The sequence below is a fragment of the Lissotriton vulgaris genome, chromosome 1_2 (genome assembly GCF_964263255.1).
Source record: "Lissotriton vulgaris chromosome 1_2, aLisVul1.2, whole genome shotgun sequence".
Classification (NCBI taxonomy): Eukaryota; Metazoa; Chordata; class Amphibia; order Caudata; family Salamandridae; genus Lissotriton; species Lissotriton vulgaris.
Genome location: NC_141686.1, coordinates 43,549,730 through 43,574,149, shown reverse-complemented (window position 1 = coordinate 43,574,149; position 24,420 = coordinate 43,549,730). Strand labels below are relative to the sequence as shown.

Sequence of the window (24,420 nt, the reverse complement as noted above, 5' to 3'; positions counted from 1 at the left end):
GACCATCGCAGCAGTTTGGGGTTCTCCCCCCGCATCTGCATTAACCATTGCAGGGGGCGGTGGTCTGTTTGTACCCGGAAGTGGGTACCGAAGAGGTAGGGCCGGAGTTTCTTGTGGGCCCACACCACTGCGAAGGCCTCCCGCTCGATGGTACTCCAGCGTTGTTCTCGGGCCAGAAGGCGTCGGCTGATAAAGGCCACTGGCTGATCAACCCCCTCGGAGTTGAGTTGTGAGAGGACGGCCCCGATACCATGGTCCGAGGCATCGGTCTGGACTATGAACTCGCGGCTGTAGTCAGGGGCCTGTAGCACCGGGGCGGTGCACATGGCGGCCTTCAGTTTCTCGAAGGCCGCTTGACAGTCTGGAGTCCAGGTGACTGTTTTGGGATGTTTTTTGGATGTGAGTTCCGTGAGGGGCCCCACAATGCTGCCATAGTCCTTCACGAACCTCCGATAGTATCCGGTGAGCCCCAGGAAGGCTCGTACCTCAGTTTGGGTGATGGGGGGCTGCCAGGACTGGATGGCAGCGATCTTGAGCTGGAGAGGTGCCACCAGACCGCTCCCCACTTGGTGACCCAGGTAGGTCAGGGACCCTTGGCCGATTTGGCATTTGCTGGCCTTGATGGTGAGGCCAGCTCGCTGAAGGGCCTGCAGGACCTCTCGGAGGTGGCAGAGGTGGTCGGGCCAGTGGCGGCTGTATACTGCGATATCGTCCAGGTAGGCGGCGCTGAAGTCCTCGAGGCCCGCCAATACCTGGTTCACAAGTCTCTGAAAAGTGGCGGGAGCGTTTTTCATCCCGAAGGGCATCACGGTGAAATGGTAGTGCCCATCCGGGGTGGAGAAGGCGGATCGTTCTTGAGCTCTGGGGGTGAGGCCGATCTGCCAGTAGCCCGCTGTCAGGTCGAAGATGCTTAGGTAGCGGGCAGCCCCCATGCGGTCGACTAGTTCATCTGCTCGGGGGATAGGATGAACGTCGGTTCTGGTGACCGCGTTCAGACCCCGATAGTCGACGCAGAACCGGAGCTCGGGGGTGGTGCCCGGGGCAGCCGCTTTGGGCACCAGTACGACTGGGCTGGCCCAGGGACTGTCTGAGGGCTCGATGACCCAGAGTGCGAGCATCTTGGTGACCTCTTCTTGGATGCAGGCGCGCACCTGGTCCGGGACTCGGTAGGCTCGGTGTCGAACAGGGGGACTGTCCCCAGTATCCACGTCGTGAAGGTACCAGGGGGTGACCCCGGGGGTGAGGGAAAACAGGTCTGCAAATTGCAACAGGAGGGTCCGACAGTCTTGGCGCTGCTCCGGGGTCAGGGCATCGGAGAGGCGGACCCCATCCACGGAACCATCTCTCTCGCGGGTCCTCAGCAGGTCCGGGAGTGGCTCAGAGTCTTCTTCCGCCCCAGTGTCTGTAGCCATCAGGAGGCTGAGCTCTGAGCGCACAAAGTGTGGTTTGAGTCTGTTGGCGTGGAGGACCCGGAGGGGGTTTCGGGGGGTCTCCATGTCGATGAGATAGGTGACAGGGCCCTTGCGTTCGACCACCTTGAAGGGTCCTGTCCATTTGTCTTGCAAGGCACAAGGTTCGGTGGGGGACATCACCCACACCTGCTGACCAGGTTCAAACTCAATGGAGGAGGAATGTTGGTCGTACCATTTCTTCATGTCCTCCTGACTGGCCTCAAGATTGGCTTTAGCGATCTCCCTGAATCGCCTGGTCTGGTTGCGGAGGGTCAGGAGGTACTTGTAGACATCTGGAGGGGTTTTCAGGGGGGCCATCTCCCATTCTTCCTTCACTAGGCTGAGGGGCCCTCGGACAGGGTGCCCGTACAGGAGCTCGAAAGGGCTGAAACCGAGGGACTTCTGGGGGACTTCTCGGTAAGCAAAGAGGAGGCACGGTAGTAACACGTCCCACTGGCGGCGTAGGGGCTCCTCCAGCTCCATAATCATTCCCTTGAGGGTGCGGTTGAACCGCTCGACCAGTCCGTTTCCTTGCGGGTGATAGGGTGTTGTGAAACGGTAGGTGACCCCGCACTGCTGCCAGAGGGACTTCATATATTTCGAAATAAAGTTCGTACCCCGGTCACTGACGACCTCCCGGGGGAAGCCCACTCGCGAGAAGATCCCCATCAAGGCTCGGCCTACCACGGGTGCTGTCACTGTTCGAAGTGGGATGGCCTCGGGATAACGGGTGGCGTGATCTACCAGGACCAGGATGAATCGGTGTCCTTGTGCTGTTCGGGGGTCCAGGGGCCCCACAATGTCTATGCCCACTCGTTCGAACGGGGTGGTGACAACAGGGAATGGTTGTAGGGGCGTCTTGAGTTTTCGGCCGCTCTTGCCGCTGGCTTGGCAGGTGGGGCAGGCCTGGCAGTGGTTGGAAACGTCATTTCGCATCTTGGGCCAGTAAAAGTGTGTCACCAGGCGGTGGTAGGTTTTATCTTGCCCCAAGTGCCCAGCCAGGGGGACATCGTGGGCCAAGTTTAAAAGGAAGTCTCTAAAACGGAGGGGTACCACCAGCACCCGACTGGCCCCCAATTCTGCAATTCTTTGCTCGCTGTACAGCAAGTCGTTGTCCCAGTAGATCCAGTGTGCCCCTGCGGGGTCTCCCGCGCTCTGGGCGAGGGCTTGCTGTCGGAGTCCCTCAAGGGAGGGACAGGTCTTTTGCTCCTGCCGAAATTGTTCTTGGGTGGACCCCCCCTCTTGACGCCACTGAGCCAGGTCTGGAAGGTCCTGAGGCTGAGCGGGCTCTTCCGGGGCTTGTTCTGGGGGGTCAGAGCGGCCGGCGTCTTCCTCTGGAGGGATCGGAGGAGGAGGTGCTGGCCATTCGGGCTCTTCGGGTCTGGGGACGGTACGGGCGGCCATGGACCGGGTTGTTACGCACGCCCAGTCTGGGATGCCCAGCATCCCCAGGTGTTCTCTTCTCTCAACGGCCGCCCACGGGGAACGCTCGAGATCGTTTCCCAGGAGGCAGTCCACGGGGGCATCATCGCGGACAGTCACCTTCAGCATGCCAGACACTCCTCCCCATTCAAAGGGGACACAGGCCATCCGACATAGGCTCTCCGAATTGTCAGCCGAACGGACAGGGCAAAGGACGTTTGGCAAGATTTGTTCCGGGGTCACCAGGTGACAGCGGATGGCCGTCACACTGGCTCCGGTGTCACGCAGGGCTTCAGCCTTGCGTCCGTTGATGTTCACCCACTGACTGTATTTCCGGGTGTTCGCGGGTAGGGGGACCTGCGGGACCATGTCTCTTCCCCCTAGGCAAGCCAGGACCATGGCGGCCGGTTCCCACTCGGGCTGTTCTTGTTCATATTAGTCATGTTCTTCGTACGTTTGTTCTTCTCCTAGGGCGGCGGCCGCGACCTGGCGGGGCCCGGGAGTCTGGTTCTTGGGGCAGTTCGGGTCGTTGGCATAGTGTCCGACCCGCTGGCACCGATGGCACGTGACATTGGCTCGGAACCCTGGGCGCATCGGAGGATTCCCCCGCCCAGCCGGGGGTGGGGTGTTGTTGGCGGGAGCTGCCGGGGCGGCATCTCTGCCCCGGCCCTGGCCTCCTCCTCCTCCTCGGGGACGGTGAGGGCCGTTGTTGTTTCTGTTCTGCTCGTTTGGCCCACTCCGGGCCACTCGGGTGCTCTCTCATCGGTCAGCCTCAGCGGCGAGCTGCCGAGGGTCAGTCAATTTGCTGTCGAGGAGGTGCTGCCTGAGCTCGACGAAGCAGTTGTTGGAAAGGTGCTCCCATACAATGAGATTGAAGAGTTGCTCGTAGGTGGTGACTCGGCTACCTTTGATCCACCCTTCGACGGCCCAGCTGAAATAGTTCACATATTCCACCCAAGTTGTACCCGGGATCCGGGTGCAGTCGCGGAACCTCTGACGGTACATCTCGGGCGTGAGTCCATATCGAGTGAGGAGGGCGGCCTTCATGTGATCATAGGACGTTATCTGATGGTCCGGGAGCTGTAGCAGGGCATCGCGGCCTTCATTGACGAACCTACCCCATAGACCGGCTCCCCAGTCACTTCGATCGATCCGGTGGGAGGTCATGGCGATCTCATAGGCCTTGAACCACTGTTGTATGTCGTTGTTCCGATAATACTCTCGGACGACATCTTTGGGGATGTGGACCTTTGGTTCTGTAGCTCCTGGGGTGCGCGGTTGCTCGGGCACACCCAGGTCTTTGTTTTGCTTTCGTAGTTCTATCTCTGCCAGTTTGCGCTCATGTTCGTATGCTAGTTTTTTTTCTTCGAGTTCTCTTTGTCTTTGCTTTTCTTCCCGCTCTTCTCGGAGCCGTAGGTGCTCTAAGTTCAGTTTTTGTTCCGCTAGTTTTAGCTCGCCGTCCATCTTGAGCCGTGCCATCTCTAATTCGTGTAGTCTGTTTCTCTCTCTTTCTTGGATCTCTCCCTGCGAGAGACCCGTTCTCTGTTCTTCGGGAGAAGTGGTGTTGATCTCTGCTGCTGCGACGTCTTGGTCCGGGGGTCTGACGGCCCCGGTTTCCGCCCAAGACTCGATGGCGTGCTTGAAATCGTCTTTCGTGCTCAGACCGGTGGTAGCAATGCCTAGTTCGATGCAAAATTGTTTTAACTCACGATGGCTATACTCTTCCAATTTCTCCATCTGGAATTGTTTCTGTGGCTCCGCTCTCTTTGGTTGTCATTGTGGTTTAGTCGTGGGGTGAGTTACTCTCTTGTACGTACGCGTTGATTCGGATCGCGCCGCTGGCCACCAATGTTAGACGGGACCTGGAGGGTCGGCCGAGGACAAGGGGAGAGGTCTCCGGGGAGAGCCGTCTCCAGCGATCGCACAGAGCAGTAACTTCCCCCCCACAGATGGACACCACACAAAGATAAAGTTTTAACGTTCTTTATAAGCAATCTTAAGGTACGGTAGAATGGTACAAGGAGGTCAGGACCCCGGGGTCCCCTCGATTCTAGTCTCTTGGATGGAAAAAGGGGTAGCGGGACAGTCTTGTTACCAATCCGGTAGTTACGATGAGATGGTGGGTAGCTCACAATCCTCAAGCTCGGTGTTCTAGGTGGACGGGCCGCGGCAGCGCCAGCAGGTCCCGGGAAGATCGTAGGTGGCAACGGTCCGCGGCAGCGCCAGCAGGTCCCGACGGAGATGGTAGTTACAACGGTCCGCGGCAGCGCCAGCAGGTCCCGACGGAGATGGTAGTTACAACGGGCCGCGGCAGCGCCAGCAGGTCCCGACGAGGATGAAGGTTGCAGAGGGCCGCGGCAGCGCCAGCGGGCAGGACGACAGTTCACAAGGCAGGGCTGCGGCAGCGCCAGCAGTCCGTCAAGGATGAGTTCTTCACGGTGTCTCTCGACTCCAGGATACAACTGCCTTCCCGCTCTGGAGCTGCCCCAGTTATAGGGCTGGTGCCCTTTGATGTCCGGACCCTCGCACTTGGAGGTCGGGAGGTCCGGGATGAGGGAGTCCAGACACCCAGCACGGGGGTGGAGCCAGCGCCCGGGGAGGCTGGGGGCGATCGGCACCTGGAGGGGGAGAGCCATTGAAACTCCTCTCTCCCATTGACCTGCCAAGTGGTCCGCTCACCTCCCGGGTGGATGGTGGTGCCGGGCTGTCGGGGGCCTGGCCAGGCCCAGGGTTAGGGTCGAGTTGAGGCCACGCGGCCTCGTGGCGCAGTGTCCAAGATGGCGGCTGGGCCCGGGCGATGGTGCCGGTGGAGACCCAGGCCGGTGTTACGGAGATGTTCGGGGGCAGGCGTCCCGTGAGGGACGGGTTACGGGTTACTTCTGGGGGTGGCTTCTGGAGAGTCGATGTCTTGGCTCTGTCATACGGGGAGGGAGCGAGCCCCCTTCTGGGGCCTGTCCAACAACATCTATGACCGTTTGCCCACCCCCTACCGCTGTGAAGTAATAATGCAAATAGGGCGCATTGGCATATACTGCTCTGTCAACAGATACATACTCCTACATGTACCAGAGGTAAGATTGCATCCTGTAGCCTCTTGTCTGTAGAGCTTGTGCTGGACACACAAAATACCTTAAGTAGATAGTCCATCTTGTAACAACTAACTAGCCCATTACCATCAACAATAAATGTGGTTGGTGGCAAGATGTGAGCTTAAATAGGTTTGAGGTTAACAGCAAATGTTTAAGCACCCAGAATAATGTGTGCCATGGCTAAATACTTATAAGGTCCCAAAGTCGAGACCGACTGGCTATGCCAATGCTACTGGATGCGTGTTTGATACAGTGGAGCACTCATGGTTTTGTGAGGAGCAGCTGTTGGTGGGATTCACAGGTGATTCCTCTCCATCCTTGTCCGTTAACAATGGCTACACAAATTAAGTTGCTTACATGGAATATGCAGGGCCTCTTTTCCCCTCTATGCATTATAATGCGATGTCCTACTTGAAGCAAGGGGGTGCATATTGCGTTTCTCTAATGAGACCCACCTTCTGGAGAAAGAGGGCCGTACCATTTGGGGGAGCTGGCGGGGCCAGCTCTAAGCTACTCCTTACTCTGCCTTTTTGCAGCGGCACTCTTATTTGATCAGGCAGGGGGTCCATCTCCATTTGCACAGGGAATAGCAGAACCTGATATGTCCTGGTGTTGGGAAGTCTGAATGGCAGGGATGTAACCCTCTTAAATATCTACACACCAAATGTGGATCAGTGATCGTTCCTTTCCAGCTTGGAGCCCAAACTAAAACTTAAGGTCCCCTATTGGAGAGTGGTGCGGGGTTGACTTTAATTGTGTGGAGGATTTGAGCCTGGAGGGTGCGCCCACGGGCAGGGTGGTTGTGGCACCCCGCTTGTGGACTGGACAATGGAATTTGACAGATTGTTGGCAGGTGAGACACTCAGTGAGACACTCAGTGGTTCGTGTGTACTCCTACCTCTCTGGACTACATGAGCCTGAGGTTTGGCTCGACACACAGTATACGTGCACGGAGCTCTATGGCAGGGCTGTGGGGCTGGGGTATTTAGCAAAAATTTATTCTGATCACGCTTCTGGGCTTTTTTTGGATATTCAATGGCACGAAGCGGTGTTCAATGGTTTTCCGAGTGGACTGGAAGGGACTCAGGATGCGAGACGGCGACCGCTGGAGAAAAGGGAAGGCTGTATGAGCTATCCGAGTGCCTTTGCCACTTTATTCATAAAGTATATGCGGCTAGTGCCCAAACGAGCTAGATAAGTCAGGCAAGATGCTTTTGGGTGATGTCGGGCGGTCACATCAAACTACAGCTACGTGATCCCTCATGCAAGATGTCTTCATGCAGGAGGAGATCAATGAAGTGTTCCTGCATCAGTATCCTGATCTTGACTCCTCAGGGGTGACTAGTAGCGAGGGGGAAATGCTGAATTATATTGTGGATGCTTCTCCGGTGTCCCTTGAGTCGGCGGCTGTAGATCAACTAGGTGAGGATATCACCCGCCAGGAGGTACGTGGAGCGAATAAGGAAATGGCGAGGGGAAGGTGCCTGGCTTAGACAGATTACTGATAGAATTTTACGCTGCATTCGTGTCGGACCGCTAGTGGCGCTTTTCAATGATTCTCGCCAACGTGGTCGGCTCCCACCCTCTCTGTGAGAGGCCTCTGCTGTGTCTCTCAAAGAAGGATAAGGATCTCTTCTTCTTAATATATAATAATTCCTTTGTTTAGATATATAAAAAAACATATCTTTAAAAGATTCTACCAACACATTTTGCAGATTAAAAGAATAAAAAATAAAATAAAAAAATTGGCCTTCTTATCAGTGCTTACTGCAACGTGTCAATTTAAAAATTAACACTCCCGGACATGCAGATGAAGTTAAAGTACATATCATTCTACACAGTTATCAGCAAGGCATTAGTCGTTTCCAATTTTTCTAAAATACTGTTAACTTGCTGAACGAATTTGGCCAATTTTATATTTAAAACAGTGTTCTCTAAGGACAGAGCAGCAATGATGGCGTGCCTGCAAGTCCGAACTACCAGTCTGTTCCATTCTGGCCTGAGTAGGCATCTACGTTGGAGAATAAAGAAAGGGCATGTACAAAGCACGTGCAAAAAGTTTCATTTGCTGCTCCACACCCTCTACACATTAGATCGTCCCTTTTTCGACGCCATACTGGGAGATTTTGAAGGAAACGCCAGTCTCCCAGTCTAAGGGCGATCAGACTCTTCTTCTTGATTCTTACCAGCCCCTATCCATGCTCATTGCCGATTACAAGATATTGAGTAAAATATTGGCAACTCCTTTACTTCTACATATGTGCTCTTTAGTCAATCCTGACCAGACTGGCTTTATCCTTACAAGTAGCACTATGCCTAATATTCGGTAATTGTCTCTGGCGTTAGACTGTTGGGATCAACTCCCCCGGAGGCACTGGTCATCTTGCTGGATATTAGGACGGCGTTTCTATCTTCGCCTTGATTTCCTATATGATACGTAGCTTGGCATGGGCCTGGAATTATCCTTCGTCACATGGAGGAAGCTTTGCTACACTGATCCCCTAGTCAGGATCCATACTGGTATTTTGATTTTGGAGGACTTTGCGGTGGAACGGGGTACTCAACAAGGTTGTCCATTCACCTCTATTGTTTGCGTTGGCCATATAACCATTTGCTTGCATGGTTTTGCCGGGGCCTACACTACCAGGACCTGAGCATTACATCTGATTGCACATACCTCTCTCTGTACGCAGATGATATGTTATCATATCTTAGAGGGAGGGACATTGACCTCGGGGAGGTGGTAGCAGCGTTATCGGAGTTTAGGGGTAATTCAGGACCATAGGTAAATTGGGACAAGTTGTGCGTTTATCCTTGGGGTTGGAGGGGGTGGTTCTGTGTGTCCTTGAGCACGATCCTATCACCAAGGCTCCAACGCTGCAAAGGGAGCCACATACAGTTCGGTACCTAGCCGTGGTTGTTTACTGCTCCCCGGCATTGTTGTACAAGGGGAACTTTGGTCAGGTGTTGGCTGAGCTGCGCCGGGTTGCTGTTTCAAAGATGATTATATTGCCACGTCTCCACTTTTTGTTTGCAGCCAGCCCCACAGAAGCTGCCTCAAAAATTCTTTCGGGAGCTGGATGGTTTGCTGCTATCACTTTATTGGGGCACCTCGCATCGCCGTGCAGCCCTCTCGAAGTTGATTTGCCTATGGCTGAGGGGGGCCTAGTGGCACCTGACGGAATTATATTTCTTTGCAGCGCAGCTTCAGTGGGTGGCTCATTGGTGGGCCTTTCTGTAGAATAGTGTAAAAGCTGGTGAGGGGTTCTCCTACCAAAGACTGCCTATAGGGTATTCTACTGAAACCAACACCTGCTCCCAGAGTACAGGCCTTGAATATCCGGATTAGGACTGCACGTTATGTTTGGACTCAAACCTTACGGTGGACCCTGAAGTCAACCCTGTATACCCGAGAACTTCCTCTTTTTGTGATTCAGCCTTGGGGGAGCCCAGGGAGGTGTTGGGACTCCATGATTGGCTGGCGGCAAGGACTGATGTCCTTGGTGATCTCTTTGTGGGTGGAATGGTGTCCTTTCTCGGCCTAAACTAACAAAAGAGAGACCTCCAGACGACCTACGAGACCTAACTCGCAAAATAAGGGAATGGTGGTATGACGGCATTGTGGAACTTCCAGTGCATGAAAGTCTAACCATCTCGTCCTTCTCACAGGCTGGACGAAAGTGGTCACATTACTTTATAGGGCTTTGTTGGAGGGGGCGTAGCCAGCGCTCACAACCCTCCTGTTACGTTGGGAGGAGGATCATTGAGATGTTTATCCCTGACTCCTCTTGACAGAAGTACTAAATTCTAGTTCTAAAGTGTCTAGAAATGCCCCCTGCAAACTCATTCAATATTTTATCTGCATCTGGCCTATTTGACTCCCTGGCCCATACACGCTATATTCCCATCCGCACCCTCAGAGTGCCCCTGGTGTGCCGCCGAGGATGCAGACTTTTTTACATGGTCTGGTCTTTCCCGCTCTTATTGCTCTACTGGAATACAGTCCTCCGGGAGGTTTAAAGGACCATGGAGAGAATTTCCTCTGCCTCCCCAGCTCTGCTTGCTCAGCCTCCATGAACATACGGCGGCTAGGAAGGTTACGAGATCTGGCTTTCATCCTTACCCGCAGGTAACTGACTATGAGTTAGAAGTCTGTCCGGGGTCCCGATACATACCGCTGGTGGATAGAGTTGATGAAATGGGTAGAATGCGAAAGGGAGGGCATATACAGAGAGGAGGCTCAAGAGTAACTAAGGTGACAATTTTACCTGCATGGCATACCATCTTGTTAGCATGCCCGCGAATGGATCGTGGGGGATGGGCAGGGTGATTCTACATGGATCCACCTCCGACAGCTCAACGGCCTCGGACGTCGAGGAAACAGGCTGACCCCGGGTGACGCCCCTTTGTGTCATTCAATTCTTTGTACCTCATTGCTATTTCCATTCCCCCCTGTTGTGGGTGGGGGATCCAGAGAAAAGTGCACGCCTGCTATATTCAGGGGGGAGGGTGGAGTGGGGGTATCAAATCGCAGCTATAGTACTGTCGGCATATCGCTCCTGAGGGCTTATTGGCTCTATCTAATGTGGTGTTTTTCTTTTGCTGGGCATGGTGATACTGTTATGGCCACTAACTGCACCTCTATTATGTTACCAGAATACTGCTGTTCTAACTCTGCGTTAAGCCTGCCAGTGATTATGGGGTTGTCCAACCTGGTTTGTTGTGATGTTTTAAAAATGTTAATAAAAATATCTTTTTTAAAACAGTGAGACTGAACAGGAGCTAAAAGAACAAAAAAGCAGGGCCTATATCAAAATCCTTTTGAGCAGAGGAAAACTTCAGACAAGTCTGCGTCAAAGGGCGAAAAAAGGGAGCTGAAGTCAGAGTGCTGAGTGGCACCAAATATGGCCCTGCGATGGCACATCCCAGGAGGTGTCAACGCCGACCTTGCACCGGGGCACCATCTGCAGATGCAAGAGAGTTAATCTAAATTTTTCAAGATGTAGTCAGGTATCTGAAGGAGATTAAAGAGGTGAGAAATCTTCAGGCAGAACAATCTATCATAAGTAAGCAAAATAAAGTATTCAAGTCTTGCCAAGCCCAATACACAGTATATTTTGACTAGAATTACCCAAAACATTTCCTTGGGTGGTTTAATGGAATTACACAAAAACAATATACAGCAGATTTTCTAGATACCTATTACGTGCTTCTGTAAAACAATGCCAATGATCTGCAAACAAATCCCCTCCAACTGCTGCGATATCTGGAAAGCAAAGCAAAAAAGTTTAAGTACTACTGCCAGCTTGCCATCAGACTGCCAAACAATTAGCAGTGACCTTAAATTACAGAATCCTTAATGAAACCTTCACCAAAGCCATATGGTCCCTAATCAAAAAGGTAACAATAATAATATCTATATTTCTCAGCGGGAGCGAGCTAAGAAATGAAATGATAATAATCAGAGATATGAGTGGGAAGTTATAACGAATGAGTGGTAATTTATAAGGCACTCTGTGACTTCACTAGGCCACGAAGTACTGAGGCAGAAGGAGAGTGCAATTCAGCGTTAAAGAGTAGAGGTGGAAGGAGAATATAATTCAGAAATAAGCAAGTACCGGCTCAAGCCACAAGAAGCCATGCGAAGACCTTGTATTATTTGTCTCACAACTCTTTGGAGTTGTGATATTACTTTCTGCTTTCAGGTCTTTAATAAAGACTGAGGCGGAAGTGTACACCATTCTTCGGGATCTTAAGAGTCAATCCTTCTTATTCCCCAGGCAACAAGTGATTTAAAAGAGCCAGTGTCTATCGGAATCAAACCGTAATCTCTCTTGCTTCCTTCCACTTAAGCAAACCCTGAAGAAATGTCATCAGTAACACCTTCATGCTGCATTGACAGAGACCTGGATGATAGATCAAAAATGGTTCAAAACCATCAACTTGTGGGGATAGCCCAGGACAAAGTTGCAATTTCTTAAAAGAAACTAGCTTGCATTATATTTTGTAACTAAATTCTGAATGCAATACCAGAAGTGAATTTCTATGGGAACAGTTACCTATGGAAAACCGTTAAGGCACATATTCCTTGTTAACCTGCCAGTTCTGAATTAATACATAAAAAAACTTTGGTTGAGAGAATATGAAGTGAAAACCTATTTAATTATTGAAAATCATATATTAAGCAAAGCCTTTCATGTAACAGCGTATAAACTACACACCACAAGGTTTAATGTGTAAATAGACTAGACTCCAACCTCTTTGTGGTCCTCAACAACACTGAGGATAGTATCGATTGTATGTAAGATGCCCATGGCCATCACAGTTTTGTCCTCCACTTCTTCATACTCCTCACTCTGAAGAACTTTACCAAATATCTCAGCCTGAAAAAGAGTTAACCAAACATTTTAGAGACACACACGGGAGTATTATGGCTGTATCACCAAAGAAAACAGGATGCTATCAAACACTTCAAACAGGCAAAACATGTTTGGTAGTGTAAACATGAATTATAATATTCACAAGTCACAGACACAGATTGTTCTGGATTCTGCAGTGAGGGAATGCAGATGTTTAATCTTAAGAAAATCTCTTCTTTTGAGTTGTGATTTAAAATGTGGTGTAGGGAAATAAGGAGATTAGTTTTGTAAAATCTGAGGATGACTAATGACATCTATGTTTGGGGAGCTTCTGGCAGTAGACTAGTGACATCTCAATATTGGGTAATAGAAAAGGTAACCAAAGAAATAACCACATGAATTAGATGCAGTATACAAAAACACTAGTCTTCAATTCCAAAAGGAGGACCTGGATTTAAGATGTGAGAGGTAGAATCCTGCCTCAAGCCGCTTGTGGAATTTGAGATCCTTTACCGAATATAAGCATTTCCTTTTAATGGCTTGTGCAGGAGGACAAGCCCATTTAAGACTGTGAATTGTGTTTTTTCATTATAAAGTACAGTAGGTCTTTGAGGGCAGCAAGTAATTTTTTTCTTCATTTTACATATATCGCCCTCGTTGCATCAATACAGTAAAACAATTACCGTTTTCAATATAAGCAAACAGTGGCTTTTCTTACTACGCCTCAAGCTTTACAGAGTTAGTAACAAGTCTTGTCAGATACACAATAGCAGATGAGTTTTTTAATGTTTATAGTCTCCTGTAGTTGCAGCCTCCAATTCTAGCCCTGCGAGAATTGTGCCGTCTGAGGCAAAAGACTTTGGAGGCCATGTACTTTGACCTCTAAACTACATCAAATTGATGCAATGCCAGAACAAACTGGACAGCATATAACAAACAGCAGACACCAGGAACAAGGCATCTCTATCTTCCTATCCAAATCACCAGTATTATACCTCAGAAGTAGGACCTTGCCTTTTAGACTCTGGACATAGTATCCTTTTCTGTACTGAAGCAAGTTTCTGATGCTACATATTATAAATCTATTTTGTCTGAGACTGCCGTATTTAGCTTCTTTGTCACATGCACCCTGGAGAGCTCTGGTGTCCCACACTGTTGCAGATACATCGCTGATGTCACTGATTGTCTTCATTAGTTCATGAGCATTTGGGTGTCAGACTTGCTGTCAGACTCGACTTCCTATTTAACTTTATCATGGCAAGACTAAAGACACTTATTTAACATAAAAACCAACACAACATATCTAGCTCGTTCTTGGGCTGTAGTCCAGAAATGTAGTAATGAGGTTTGAATTCCAAACCTCCAGTGCCCATCTTTTAAATTACAAAGCACAATCACATCATAGGTACAATTCCTCACCAAGAGGAATGGCGGGTTGAATGTGAATCTGTGAAACACTCCAATTGGGAGAAATGTAGTCACAGAGAAGGGATTCAACCCATCATCAGCACTGATTCACAAGCTTTTGATTTCTATGTCTGGACCAGGATAGGGATTATGCATTACTTTCTTCTTTATTTTCTCCAGCAACACCTTACATGAAACTAAAACACAATTTACATTTCCCAAAAGCACTGGTAAAGAAAGCATCAGTTCCAGCCAATCCTCGGTCTCCTATCCCTTGAAGAGTCGTGTTTGCTTCCGGTGGCCCCTTCTTGACCGCTGCAGCAGCAGATAAATATTTATTATTTCAGCTTGGCTTAACCGTGAGAATTTTTTTTTCCAATGTCAATGTGGTTTGCACATGTTCTAACTCTTTCCTCACTTCGGTACCCATAACCAAAAGCATTTGCTAACCTTTATACCCTCGGGTCCTGATACTAGACTAGGCTTTTTTGTGCCTCTCTCGGCACCAGGTCCCTGCCCACGGCAGAACACTAACGATAATGCATAGGGGCAGGGTCTCATATTTGTGAGAGGACGAGGCAGAATAAATCCCATGGGGTGATCACCTTGCAGAGGTTGTCGACGCTTCAGTTAAAAAACGCTGTCTATAATGCATTAGTGCCTCTAGAGAGGAAGACATTACAATCAATCCCTTCAAATGGAGGTAAGATTATTTAGGATCTTCTGGATCCTCAGTGCCACTGAGGCCACTTTTGACATCTTCCAAAGCAAAGACCAAGCGTCCCATAAAACACAACCCAAGGGGGACTGTTTTGACCAACTTCTGGCCAAGTACTACTTTCCCACTGAGGGTCTTCCTAACAAGGGCTCAGATGTTTTAGGGCACAGGGAATTCTGTCAATCTGTTCGCCTTCCCAGAAGGAATTCAGTCTCCAAACTATAAATCCTCATAAAAATAGATCCCGAATTAGAGAGTATGGATTTCTATGAACCAGGGCAGTAGCCTTTGGGGGCCTCCTCGGAGACCTTTTATCACCTTTCGAATCCACTTTCACTTGCTTGGGTAAGGCCCAGTAATCTATCAAAAAGATATTTTCTGGAGGCCGCAGAGACTTATAGCCATGCTTCCCGAAGATAACATTTTAAGCGATTGCAATACTGGACCAGATTTGGAGACTTGTTTACTCTAGAGGAGCCAAGACAGCGAGGGGCAACCGATTGGCATGACCTACACAGTAAACTACCCTGAAAAGTGCATCACCTAACGTGCTATGTAAAAGGTAGGGACAGACTGGCTAAGCTCCTGGATGAGAGAATGTTAACATCAGATGCCTGGATACTCCAGACCGTCATGGGTTTCCACATTGAATTATATAGCTCTCCAAAGAGGTCACTCTTCAACGTCCCTTGATCATTTCAGAGGAGGAATTGCTCCTAATAGATCAACAAGTAGCAGAATTGGGGGGAGGGGGGTACGACGCCATCCCAAGATCTTACATTTGTCAGTAATCTCTTTCTGGTAATAAATGTCAGAGAATTTAACGAGTGGCTAGTAAATTGCCACTTCAGAGCAGAGGCCATTCATCTCCTTAGAGATATTCTACATCTGGGAGATTGGCTAGCACGTCTTCACCTCAAGGACGCCTACCTTGTGATCCCTATATTCACACCAAATGTTCCAGCAAGGTTCCTGCAATTCACATAGAGAAAGCAGGTCTTCAAATTCAAATCCTTTATATTCAGCCTTTCATTGGTGCCAGAATCATTCAAGATGCAAGGTGTCCGTCTCAAAGAGTATTTAGACCATATCATCATCATGGAGGAGTCACAGGAAAGACTGATCAACCAACTGAAGACAATTGTCTCCCTCCTGTAGGATCTGGGATTTGTTGTCAGTAGGGAAAAATCCATTATGAGCCCCCCTCACACAGTAACCTTCCAGGGATTTGTCAGACTCAGTCAAGCTACTCTAAGTTTCCAGTCCAGGAAGAAGGCCTTTATGTGCTAGGTATTGAGGAGGACACTCTCCAAAACCTGATCAGAACATAAGAATAAATGGGTCTACTATCATCTGCAAAATAAGCAACCTTTCCAGAGCCCCTCGACTTCAGGGCCATTCAGAGGTTGAAAGCCTCCTATTTGAGATGGGGGCCTTATATTAGAAATTGGTACTGCTCTCAGAAGAAACCAAGGAAAAGATTCGATGATGGCTAGACCATATGGAGCCATGCAACAGAAGGGACATTTTTGGGTCAGACCAGGACCTGATCATCTAATCCGATGCCAGCAGAACAGCCTAGGGCACAAGATGTGGAGGATCATCTTTAGGAGGAAAATGGTCATATCAGGAACCCAAGTTGCACATCAACTGCCTAGATCGTCTGTCTGAATACTTTGCTTTCAAATGCAGGACCATAAAGAGAGCGGAATGTTGTGTACTACACAAAATGGACTACCTCCCCTCTATGAAGTATAAAAACTACCTGGGCGGAACACAGTTGAAGATCTGACCAAAATATCCAAGGACTTCTGGCACTTCTGCAGGGACAATTAAGGGCCAGTGGCGGCAAAATAACTCCCCAGGCAAACAAATACTGCAGCGGGCTAAAACTCAGGAAATCTTCAGAACTCAAGTTTGGGGAAATTGGCCCCAGGAGTATTTTGTGTCCTAAATCAAAAATGTGGACTTTTTTTGGTCGATCTCTTCGTATCAATCCTGGATCATCAATCAACAGATACTTTAGCTGGAGGCCAAGCTCAAGATATAACAGACGACTTCTTACAGAACTGGAACCAAGAGAAGCAATATACGTTTTCTCTCTTTGCCATGATCACAAGAACATCAGTTCAAGGAGGGAAACATCCATTACAACGCAATCATTACATCGCACTGCTTTTACAACATTGCATGCCGTTACAACGCATGCTATTACAAAGCATGTCACTATGATGCATGCCATTATAATGCATGCCATTACAACCCATTATAAGGTAAGTAATGAAGATTTGTTTGTATTAGGGTGGGTCTGGGGTTTGGGATAGATGGGAATAGTGATTTTTACCCCTACACTTTCCAACACTTACCCTACTGTTGACCTAAAAGTATTATGCGTTGTATTGGTATGCGTTGTAATGGTATAAGTTGTTTGGAATGCATTGTTATGGTAGTTTTTAAAAATGTGTTGTAATGGCATGCGTTGTAAAATCAAACGATGTAATGGTAGTTGTGGGTGAAAACCGTGTTGTAAAAGTATGCGTTGTAATTGTTTGCGTTGTAACGTCATATATTCGTTCAAGGAAGATGACATATGTCGGATACAGTGAATATTACCCCAATTTGATGATCTCAAGTATTCAGCCCTTCTGGAACCTTTCTAGGATACTCCAATCCGTCTTCTCCACTATCATCAAAGTCTGTGGAATCCGGAAGTATTTCAACTCCACATGGTGGTGGAAGGCAGTCTACATATGATGGTCTGGAGAATTACAGGGGACAGCGGAAAACCTCAGGCATATCAGAAAATGCTGAGAAACTCACCCAGAGAGCTTGGGCGGTAAAGACAGTCAAGAGATATAGATCAGCGTAGAAAAGATGGCTTGTTAGGTGTGTGCGAGGGCACTTGGATCCCACGAGGTCTGACATAATTTATTAGTTGAATTTTTGTTTGACCTTGATGCAAAAAGGAATGACTTGCAGGTCAGTAAACACCTTATAGCTCTACTATTTTGGCAGGGAACCTGCCTATTCACAGTACACAGGTAGGTGAACATCCTCTGCTCAGAAATCTTATCAGAAGAATATAGATGGTCTCTTCCTCAAAAGGATGCTACCTGGTACTAGACAATTTTCACATGTGCAGCCACAGAGTTTGGGACTTGGGGTGGAATCCCTGAATGTTCTGCTACAAGAGTAGGTCCCCTTGTGCAGCAGAGAAAGAGGTGGCCAAATGCAGAGTGCCAACACATTGGCATACCAGATATTCCTTTCCTAAATCTGGGGTAATTAGTTGTGCTAAGTCCTATGGGCTTTTAGCATAAGAAGAAAAGGTGAAATGCACACAGCAGACCCTGTAAATAACAGAACAGAACAGGGGGCAAAGCACTAGACTCACCACCGTGACGGGAACGGCTTGACCAGCAGCCAGCTCCCTTCTTCGCTCCAGCACGCCGTGAGGGAAACGGCCAATGAAGACCACAACTCCCAGGTGCCCCAGTGGCAGGGGCGCACCTGGGACGTCAGACACAGCGCCCGGAGGCGCCAACAAAGAGTGGAGAGCCGAGCGCTCCGTGGGGGCAAAGCACTAGACTCACCGCCGTGACAGGAACGGCTTGGCCAGCAGCCAGCTCCCTTCTTCGCTCCAGCACGCCGTGAGGGAAACAGCCAACAAAGACCACAACTCCCAGGTGCCCCAGTGGCAGAGGCGCACCTGGGATGTCAGACACAGCGCCCGAAGGCGCCAACAAATAGCGGAGCGCCGAGCGCTCTGTGGGGGCAAAGCACTAGACTCACCGCAGTGACGGGAACGGCTTGACCAGCAGCCAGCTCCCTTCTTCGCTCCAGCACGCCGTGAGGGAAACGGCCAACGAAGACCACAACTCCCAGGTACCCCAGTGGCAGAGGCGCACCTGGGACGTCAGACACAGCGCCCGGAGGCGCCAACAAAGAGCGGAGCGCCGAGCGCTCTGTGGGGGCAAAGCACTAGACTCACTGCCGTGATGGGAACGGCTTGACCAGCAGCCAGCTCCCTTCTTCGCTCCAGCACGCCGTGAGGGAAACGGCCAACGAAGACCACAACTCCCAGGTGCCCCAGTGGCAGAGGCGCACCTGGGACGTCAGACACAGCGCCCGGAGGCGCCAACAAAGAGCGGAACGCCTTCCGTCCCGCGGGACGTGCGCGGGCGGCGCCGGGCTGAGCCCGGGCAGAGGGCGGGCCGTCTGTGGCCGTCCGGGGCAGGAGGAGGCAGGGCAGGGCCACCCCCCTTGGCAGTCCCTTCTTATCATCATCGGGGCCTACTTCAGGTCAGTGATAAAGCATACTATATTGTCTAAATAACAGCTTTGAACTATGGGGAAAAAGACACCGGCAGTAACTAGGCCAAAAGACTCGCTTAAATTGGCTCACCCATCAACCACTACCACCCCGCGGCCTACACTGACCGCCATTGATAAAATGCTCCAGAAAACAATTGATGTGATTGTGACTGCCATTCAGAATACAGAAAGGCGCTTCTCACTCCCATCAAGCCTGCCCCCCCTTCTGTTGAACCATGATAATTCAGTGGACTCTTTACTTGTTGCCTCTTATGCAGGACTCCCAGGCATAGACTCTAATGAGAACTGCATAATTGTGGATACGGCCCCACTGGCACAATTCACCCCAGGTAGCAGGTTATCATGAACTCCCACCCTGCTCAGGCCTGACATGAATATCAGTCAAGATTCCTGCGCACTATTGGTAAACGATCACCTACGTTTAGATGGTAACGACTCACACGTGGATTCCGACATATCAATTACCGAGGGGGACAAAAGCGATAGCATTCCTGTGCGAACCCGGGGCCAAAAAGCCAAAAGAAAACTGAAGCACCTAGACACTGAGTCACCACCAAAAACACATAGAACTAAAGGAGGGCGCAAGCGTAACCAGAGGGCTCCTGCCCCCGCAGAACAGGAAAGGAACAAGGGGAAAGATGAAATCATGGCAGCAAAAACCCTGCCCACAGAAGTCACTGCAGCATCAGGGAATGAGGCATTTTGGGGGAGGATGGAGACATTATTGTCCACCCTCCTAGGTCCAATTAACCAACAAATCCTACATTTGGACAAAAGGTTGGAAGTGTTGGATGATCGCGTATCAAAATTGGGTACAGGGCAGATTTTAACTAATAAAGCTGATGTTGGGACACTAGGTTCTATTAAGGCTAAAAACAGTGGCCCCAATACTAATTCAAAAATAGTGGGCCATAATAAACCAATCCCAACCACGCCGCACCTAGTACAAGTAAAAATCAACCCCCACCCAAACACGCTCCTAATCTAAACACAACTAAAACAGCCAGTGTGGCAAGGATGGACCCTAACACTGATAAAAGTAAAAGGGCCCCAACCCATCAACCGAAGAACAATCCCCAAAATCGCCCCATAGTTCAACCCGAATCTAACATAGCAAATAATACGAAGAAGACGCCTACCCGCATCGATCTCCCTCCGGAATGCGGGGTATATGTGTTGATTTTGGTCAACGTGCCTAAACTAAAGAATGACCAAGAGGAAAATCACACTACTCTCAATAATAGGATCCTCCACTGGCTATCCACTAATTGTAATTTTCCAATGGAAGGAGCAAGGGAGATCATTCAAACACAAAGAGTCGGGTGGGTGGGTCCACTGAGAAAAAAGTTTGTGGGAGACTGCGTAGTCATAAATTTTAGGTCCCCACAATGGGCTCAAAAAACCCTCGCTAACGCACCACTACCCTCACCCTGGGAATTCAACACGACTTTGCTCCCCCTGGGCTATTTTTACAGACATCTAGCCTCAGCTCCTAATCCCATGTTTAACCCGGCCGCGCAACTCCAGGAGCGAAATCTTGGAATCAGGGATCTATATCCATTCCATCAACTGAACCAAGATTTCAACCCCATGAACGGCCCAGCCCAGCGCTATCAGGCTAAATTCATGGGACATTCGACGCCATATCCACACTTCCCCATTATGCCTCGGCGCAATTACAGCGAGAGGCCACACTTCAGTCCCAATGTAAATTCCAATTCAGGATATAATGAGTTGAGGCCTATATATAACATCCCAACCTATAATCGGTTCGAACATGCCTTCTCAAATTTAGAAGAACAGGACTGACTGGGGATAAAGGGTAGTAGTGATGAATGTTGAGATGCAAGCGCCGATATTGAGGAATATTTACCCTCGGTGTCAGCTATTTCAACTCCGGAAATGTTGGCACAAAGCCATATTATTACACCTGCAACTACAGAAGAGGTTGTACTTTTTACATCAACTACCCCTACGCAGAGTACAGCTAAGAATGTTAGAAGTAAATCAATTAGACATACCAAACATTGTGATCTATCCATTCTTTGCTGAAATGTGGCAGGACTAGAGTCAAGATTGTCAAACCCAGAATGGGCTCAGATACTGGATGACAAAGACATTATTATGTTCCAGGAGACCTGGGCCGTGGAGAACCTACATATTGAAGGGTATCACTGTTTCAGTGTGACAGCACCCAAGCCAGACTTTGGACGTGCAGTGGGAGGCTTGTTTATTGGCATTAAGACACTGGCCGGTGGCACAATCACAGACCTTTCAAGAGGACACCCGAATATACAGATAGCCGAAAGGAAGGTCGCACTATTAACAGAACAATGGGAGTCGCTGGTTTGGAGCGCTAATTTGAAAAACAGCGGACTTTTGTGGTCAACTGTCAAAAAAACGCGTGAAATGGGCAAACAACTAACCCCAATCAGTTGCAACATAACCAGCAACTCTCGGGAGGCCCATTTCTCTAAAATATATGCCGCCCCACCTGAAGACACACCTGGCTCTCCCCGTGGCCAGCTTCACGGCTTAAAAATAGATCTCCACGAGGTAGATCTTTCCTCGATCACAGAGAGCAAAGGGTGATGCTGGGCAAATTTCTATCTCCATCCCTGTCTGTGTAATGTGGGGTCCCGCAGGGGTCGGCGATAAGCCCGACCCTTTTTAACATTTATGTGACCCCCCTTGCCAGACTAATTCGATCTTTTGGGATGGAGGTAGTTTCCTATGCGGATGACACGCAGATCCTCGTCTCTCTCTCTCCCAGTCAGTTACATCGACTGCCTCCAATTTTAGATCCTGCATGGAGGCAGTCGGCCAATGGATGATTCACAACTCATTGAAACTGAATGGGGAGAAGACTGAGGTGATGGTGTTTGGAGGAAAGGAGGAGATATGGTTAGCTGAGTGGTGGCCAGACTCATTGGGAGTCTGTCCTGATCCTACCTCCTCAGCCAAAAATCTTGGGGTTATGATTGATCCCATCCTCAGTATGCGCCAACAGGTGAACAGGACTGTATCAACCTGTTGGGGCATCATTCGCATACTGAGGAAAATTAGGCACTACCTTTCACAGCAGGCAAGTAAACAACTCGCTGTTGCCCTCCTTGGCTCCCGTCTGGACTACTGTAATGCGCTGTATGCGGGACTGAATAAAAGTCTGCTGCAGCGCTTGCAGGTGGTCCAGAACGCAGCGGACAGATTTGTCCTGGATCTACCCCGGTGTGCCTCGGCTACCTCTGCCAGGAAGCAGCTTCACTGGCTTCCCGTTGAGGACCGTATACTCTTTAAGACCTTGTGTATGGTCTATGATGCCCTAGTAAAAAGCAGCCCTACTGGAATTGGATCCATTTTGTGTCGTTACAGTCCAGGTAGGAACCTTCGTTCTTCCAATAGACTGCTTCTTTCAGTTCCACGCATCCGGAAAACTAGATGGGGTGGTAAAGCCTTTTCCAATCTGGCCCCAAAGTGGTGGAATGCCCTTCCATTGGAATTAAGGTCACTTCCCACTTTACAATCATTTAGAACTGCCCTGAAAACTCGTCTTTTTGTGCAGGCCTCCCTGTAGTTGTGTTCTGCCTTTTTGATCCTTTTTGGTAGGTGCCTTGACACCTTCGGGTTTAGTCGCGCAATATAAATTGCAAAATAAATAAATAAATAAATAGCGAGAGCCATCAAAGAGAGTCTTGGAAACAAGGCGCCAGGTCCTGATGGCTTACCCATAGATGGAATTAAGTACAGTCCAGACCTATGGGCACCAATCCTCCTTAATGTTTTTAACAGCCTCCCTACAGTCCCTATGCCCAATACCTGGGCCACTAGCATCGTAGTCCCAATTTTTAAAAAAGGGGAGAGATCGGACCCAGTGAACTATCGTCCGATTTCTCTCCTGGACAACACTTTAAAAATTCTGGGATGAATAATTTACAACAGGGTGGTAGAGTGGACCGAAGATACGGGTCTATTGGAGTCGTGCCAGATGGGATTCAGAAGCAGGGTGGGGACGGTCGAGCAATGCTTGAATCTGAAACTGATCATCGACAAGTATAGCATTGCCCGATCGTCCCCTATCTACCTTGTGTTCATGGATCTTTCATCCGCTTTTGATCTTGTGAACAGATCCAAACTATGGGCAATTCTTCTGAACTACGGACTGGATGAGGCCCTTGTTAACTTCCTGGCATACCTCCACACTGACCTCAAAGCACAAGTTAGGATCGAGGAGGGCGGAGAAGTATCTGGACCCATCAATATTGGCAGAGGGGTAAGACAGGGGTGCGTTTTAGCACCCCTGCTTTTTATCATCTACATTAATGGCCTGGCCAAAGCTCTAAAACAAGTGACTAGTGATGTACCAACTATCCAGGGGCTTCCATTGCCTGTTTTACTATACGCTGACGATGCGGTCCTGATGGGACGAACACCTAATGCCCTTCGTCTAGTCATTAAAGGTTTCGTCCAATACATGGAAAGCCTAGACCTGCGCGTCAATTTAAAAAAAATCTTTTATCATGCCATGTGGCCCAGGGAAACTCAATACTATACATATAGGGACAGACAAATTAGAATCTGTAACTTCATTCCCATACCTTGGTTTAGTTTTCGCTGCGAACGGCTCATGGAGTGGGCATAAGGCCCACGCCATGGGCAAGTTCTCGAAAGCAAACAACTCTATTTTGAGTTTGTCCCGACCTAAGAAAATAGGTGCCACTAGAGCTATTTAAACATTTTTTAAGTTACAGTGCTTACCAGTAGCCACATACGGGGCTGAGGTTTGGGGATTGGGAAAAAGCCCCGGCATCCAGCGAGAAGAAGGCCGATTCTGCAGGAAAATCCTGGGTGCCCCAATTTCCTCCTCTGAATTGATCTGTCATGAGGAACTTAACCTCCCCTACGTATGTCACTTTATTAGATCTAGACCAGCTCTCTTCTGGATAAGGATCTGGAGGAATGATTCAGCAACCCTAACCCAAAACATCATCAAAGACTGTCTTAAATGTGACCACGGCATGTCACTCCCCTGGCTCGCGGGTGTTTTAAAAACACTGAGTGATGTGAACTGAGAAGATCTATTCTCCGATCCCAGTAAGATTAATAAGATTAAACTAAGATAAAACTGAGGTCAAACAAGCACTGTACGCACTTTATAGCTCAGATCGAATGGAAAGAGAAATTCTCAAATCAACTGTTGTGATTTATCAGAGAAATGATTTAAGCAGGAGTAATCTTGCACAATACCTCACCTTACCTATGACTAACTGGGAGAGATCACTGCTGTTCCGGCTAAGGGCGGGCTCTATAAAATTCTTGCTGGGATTTCCCCTGGGCTATCAGCATACAACAGACTATAATCCATGCCCGTGTGATGGTATTAGTAAACAGAATGATTTGCACTTTCTATTTTTCTGCAAATTTTATTTCAAATATATTAACTGGTTTTTAACTCCGTATTTTAGGAAACACAGACCCCTTTCGTTAGGGAAATCCTATTCAATGTTATTGTCCCTGGATAAAGATGAATTAATTTTCCGCACTAGCACTTTTCTGAGACTCATCACACATGTACGTAAAACAATGGAAAACCCCTGAAAATCGTCTTATGAGAAATGCATCAGTTTTTAACAATTTATGAA

The 24,420-nt window shown here is 49.0% G+C and overlaps 1 protein-coding gene across 2 annotated transcripts in view; it reads right to left on the bottom strand.

Moving 5' to 3' along the window:
• The window catches only part of IPO8 (importin 8), a 672,931-nt gene that overhangs the window by 287,186 nt on the left and 361,325 nt on the right, over window positions 1–24,420 (bottom strand). For both annotated transcript variants that reach the window (XM_086952791.1, XM_086952792.1), the window contains 2 exons: window positions 12,220–12,345; window positions 11,162–11,228 (listed from right to left, as the gene is read on the bottom strand). In XM_086952791.1, the coding sequence (XP_086808917.1) occupies window positions 11,162–11,228; window positions 12,220–12,345 (193 nt within the window). The remainder of the gene's footprint in view (window positions 1–11,161; window positions 11,229–12,219; window positions 12,346–24,420) is intronic.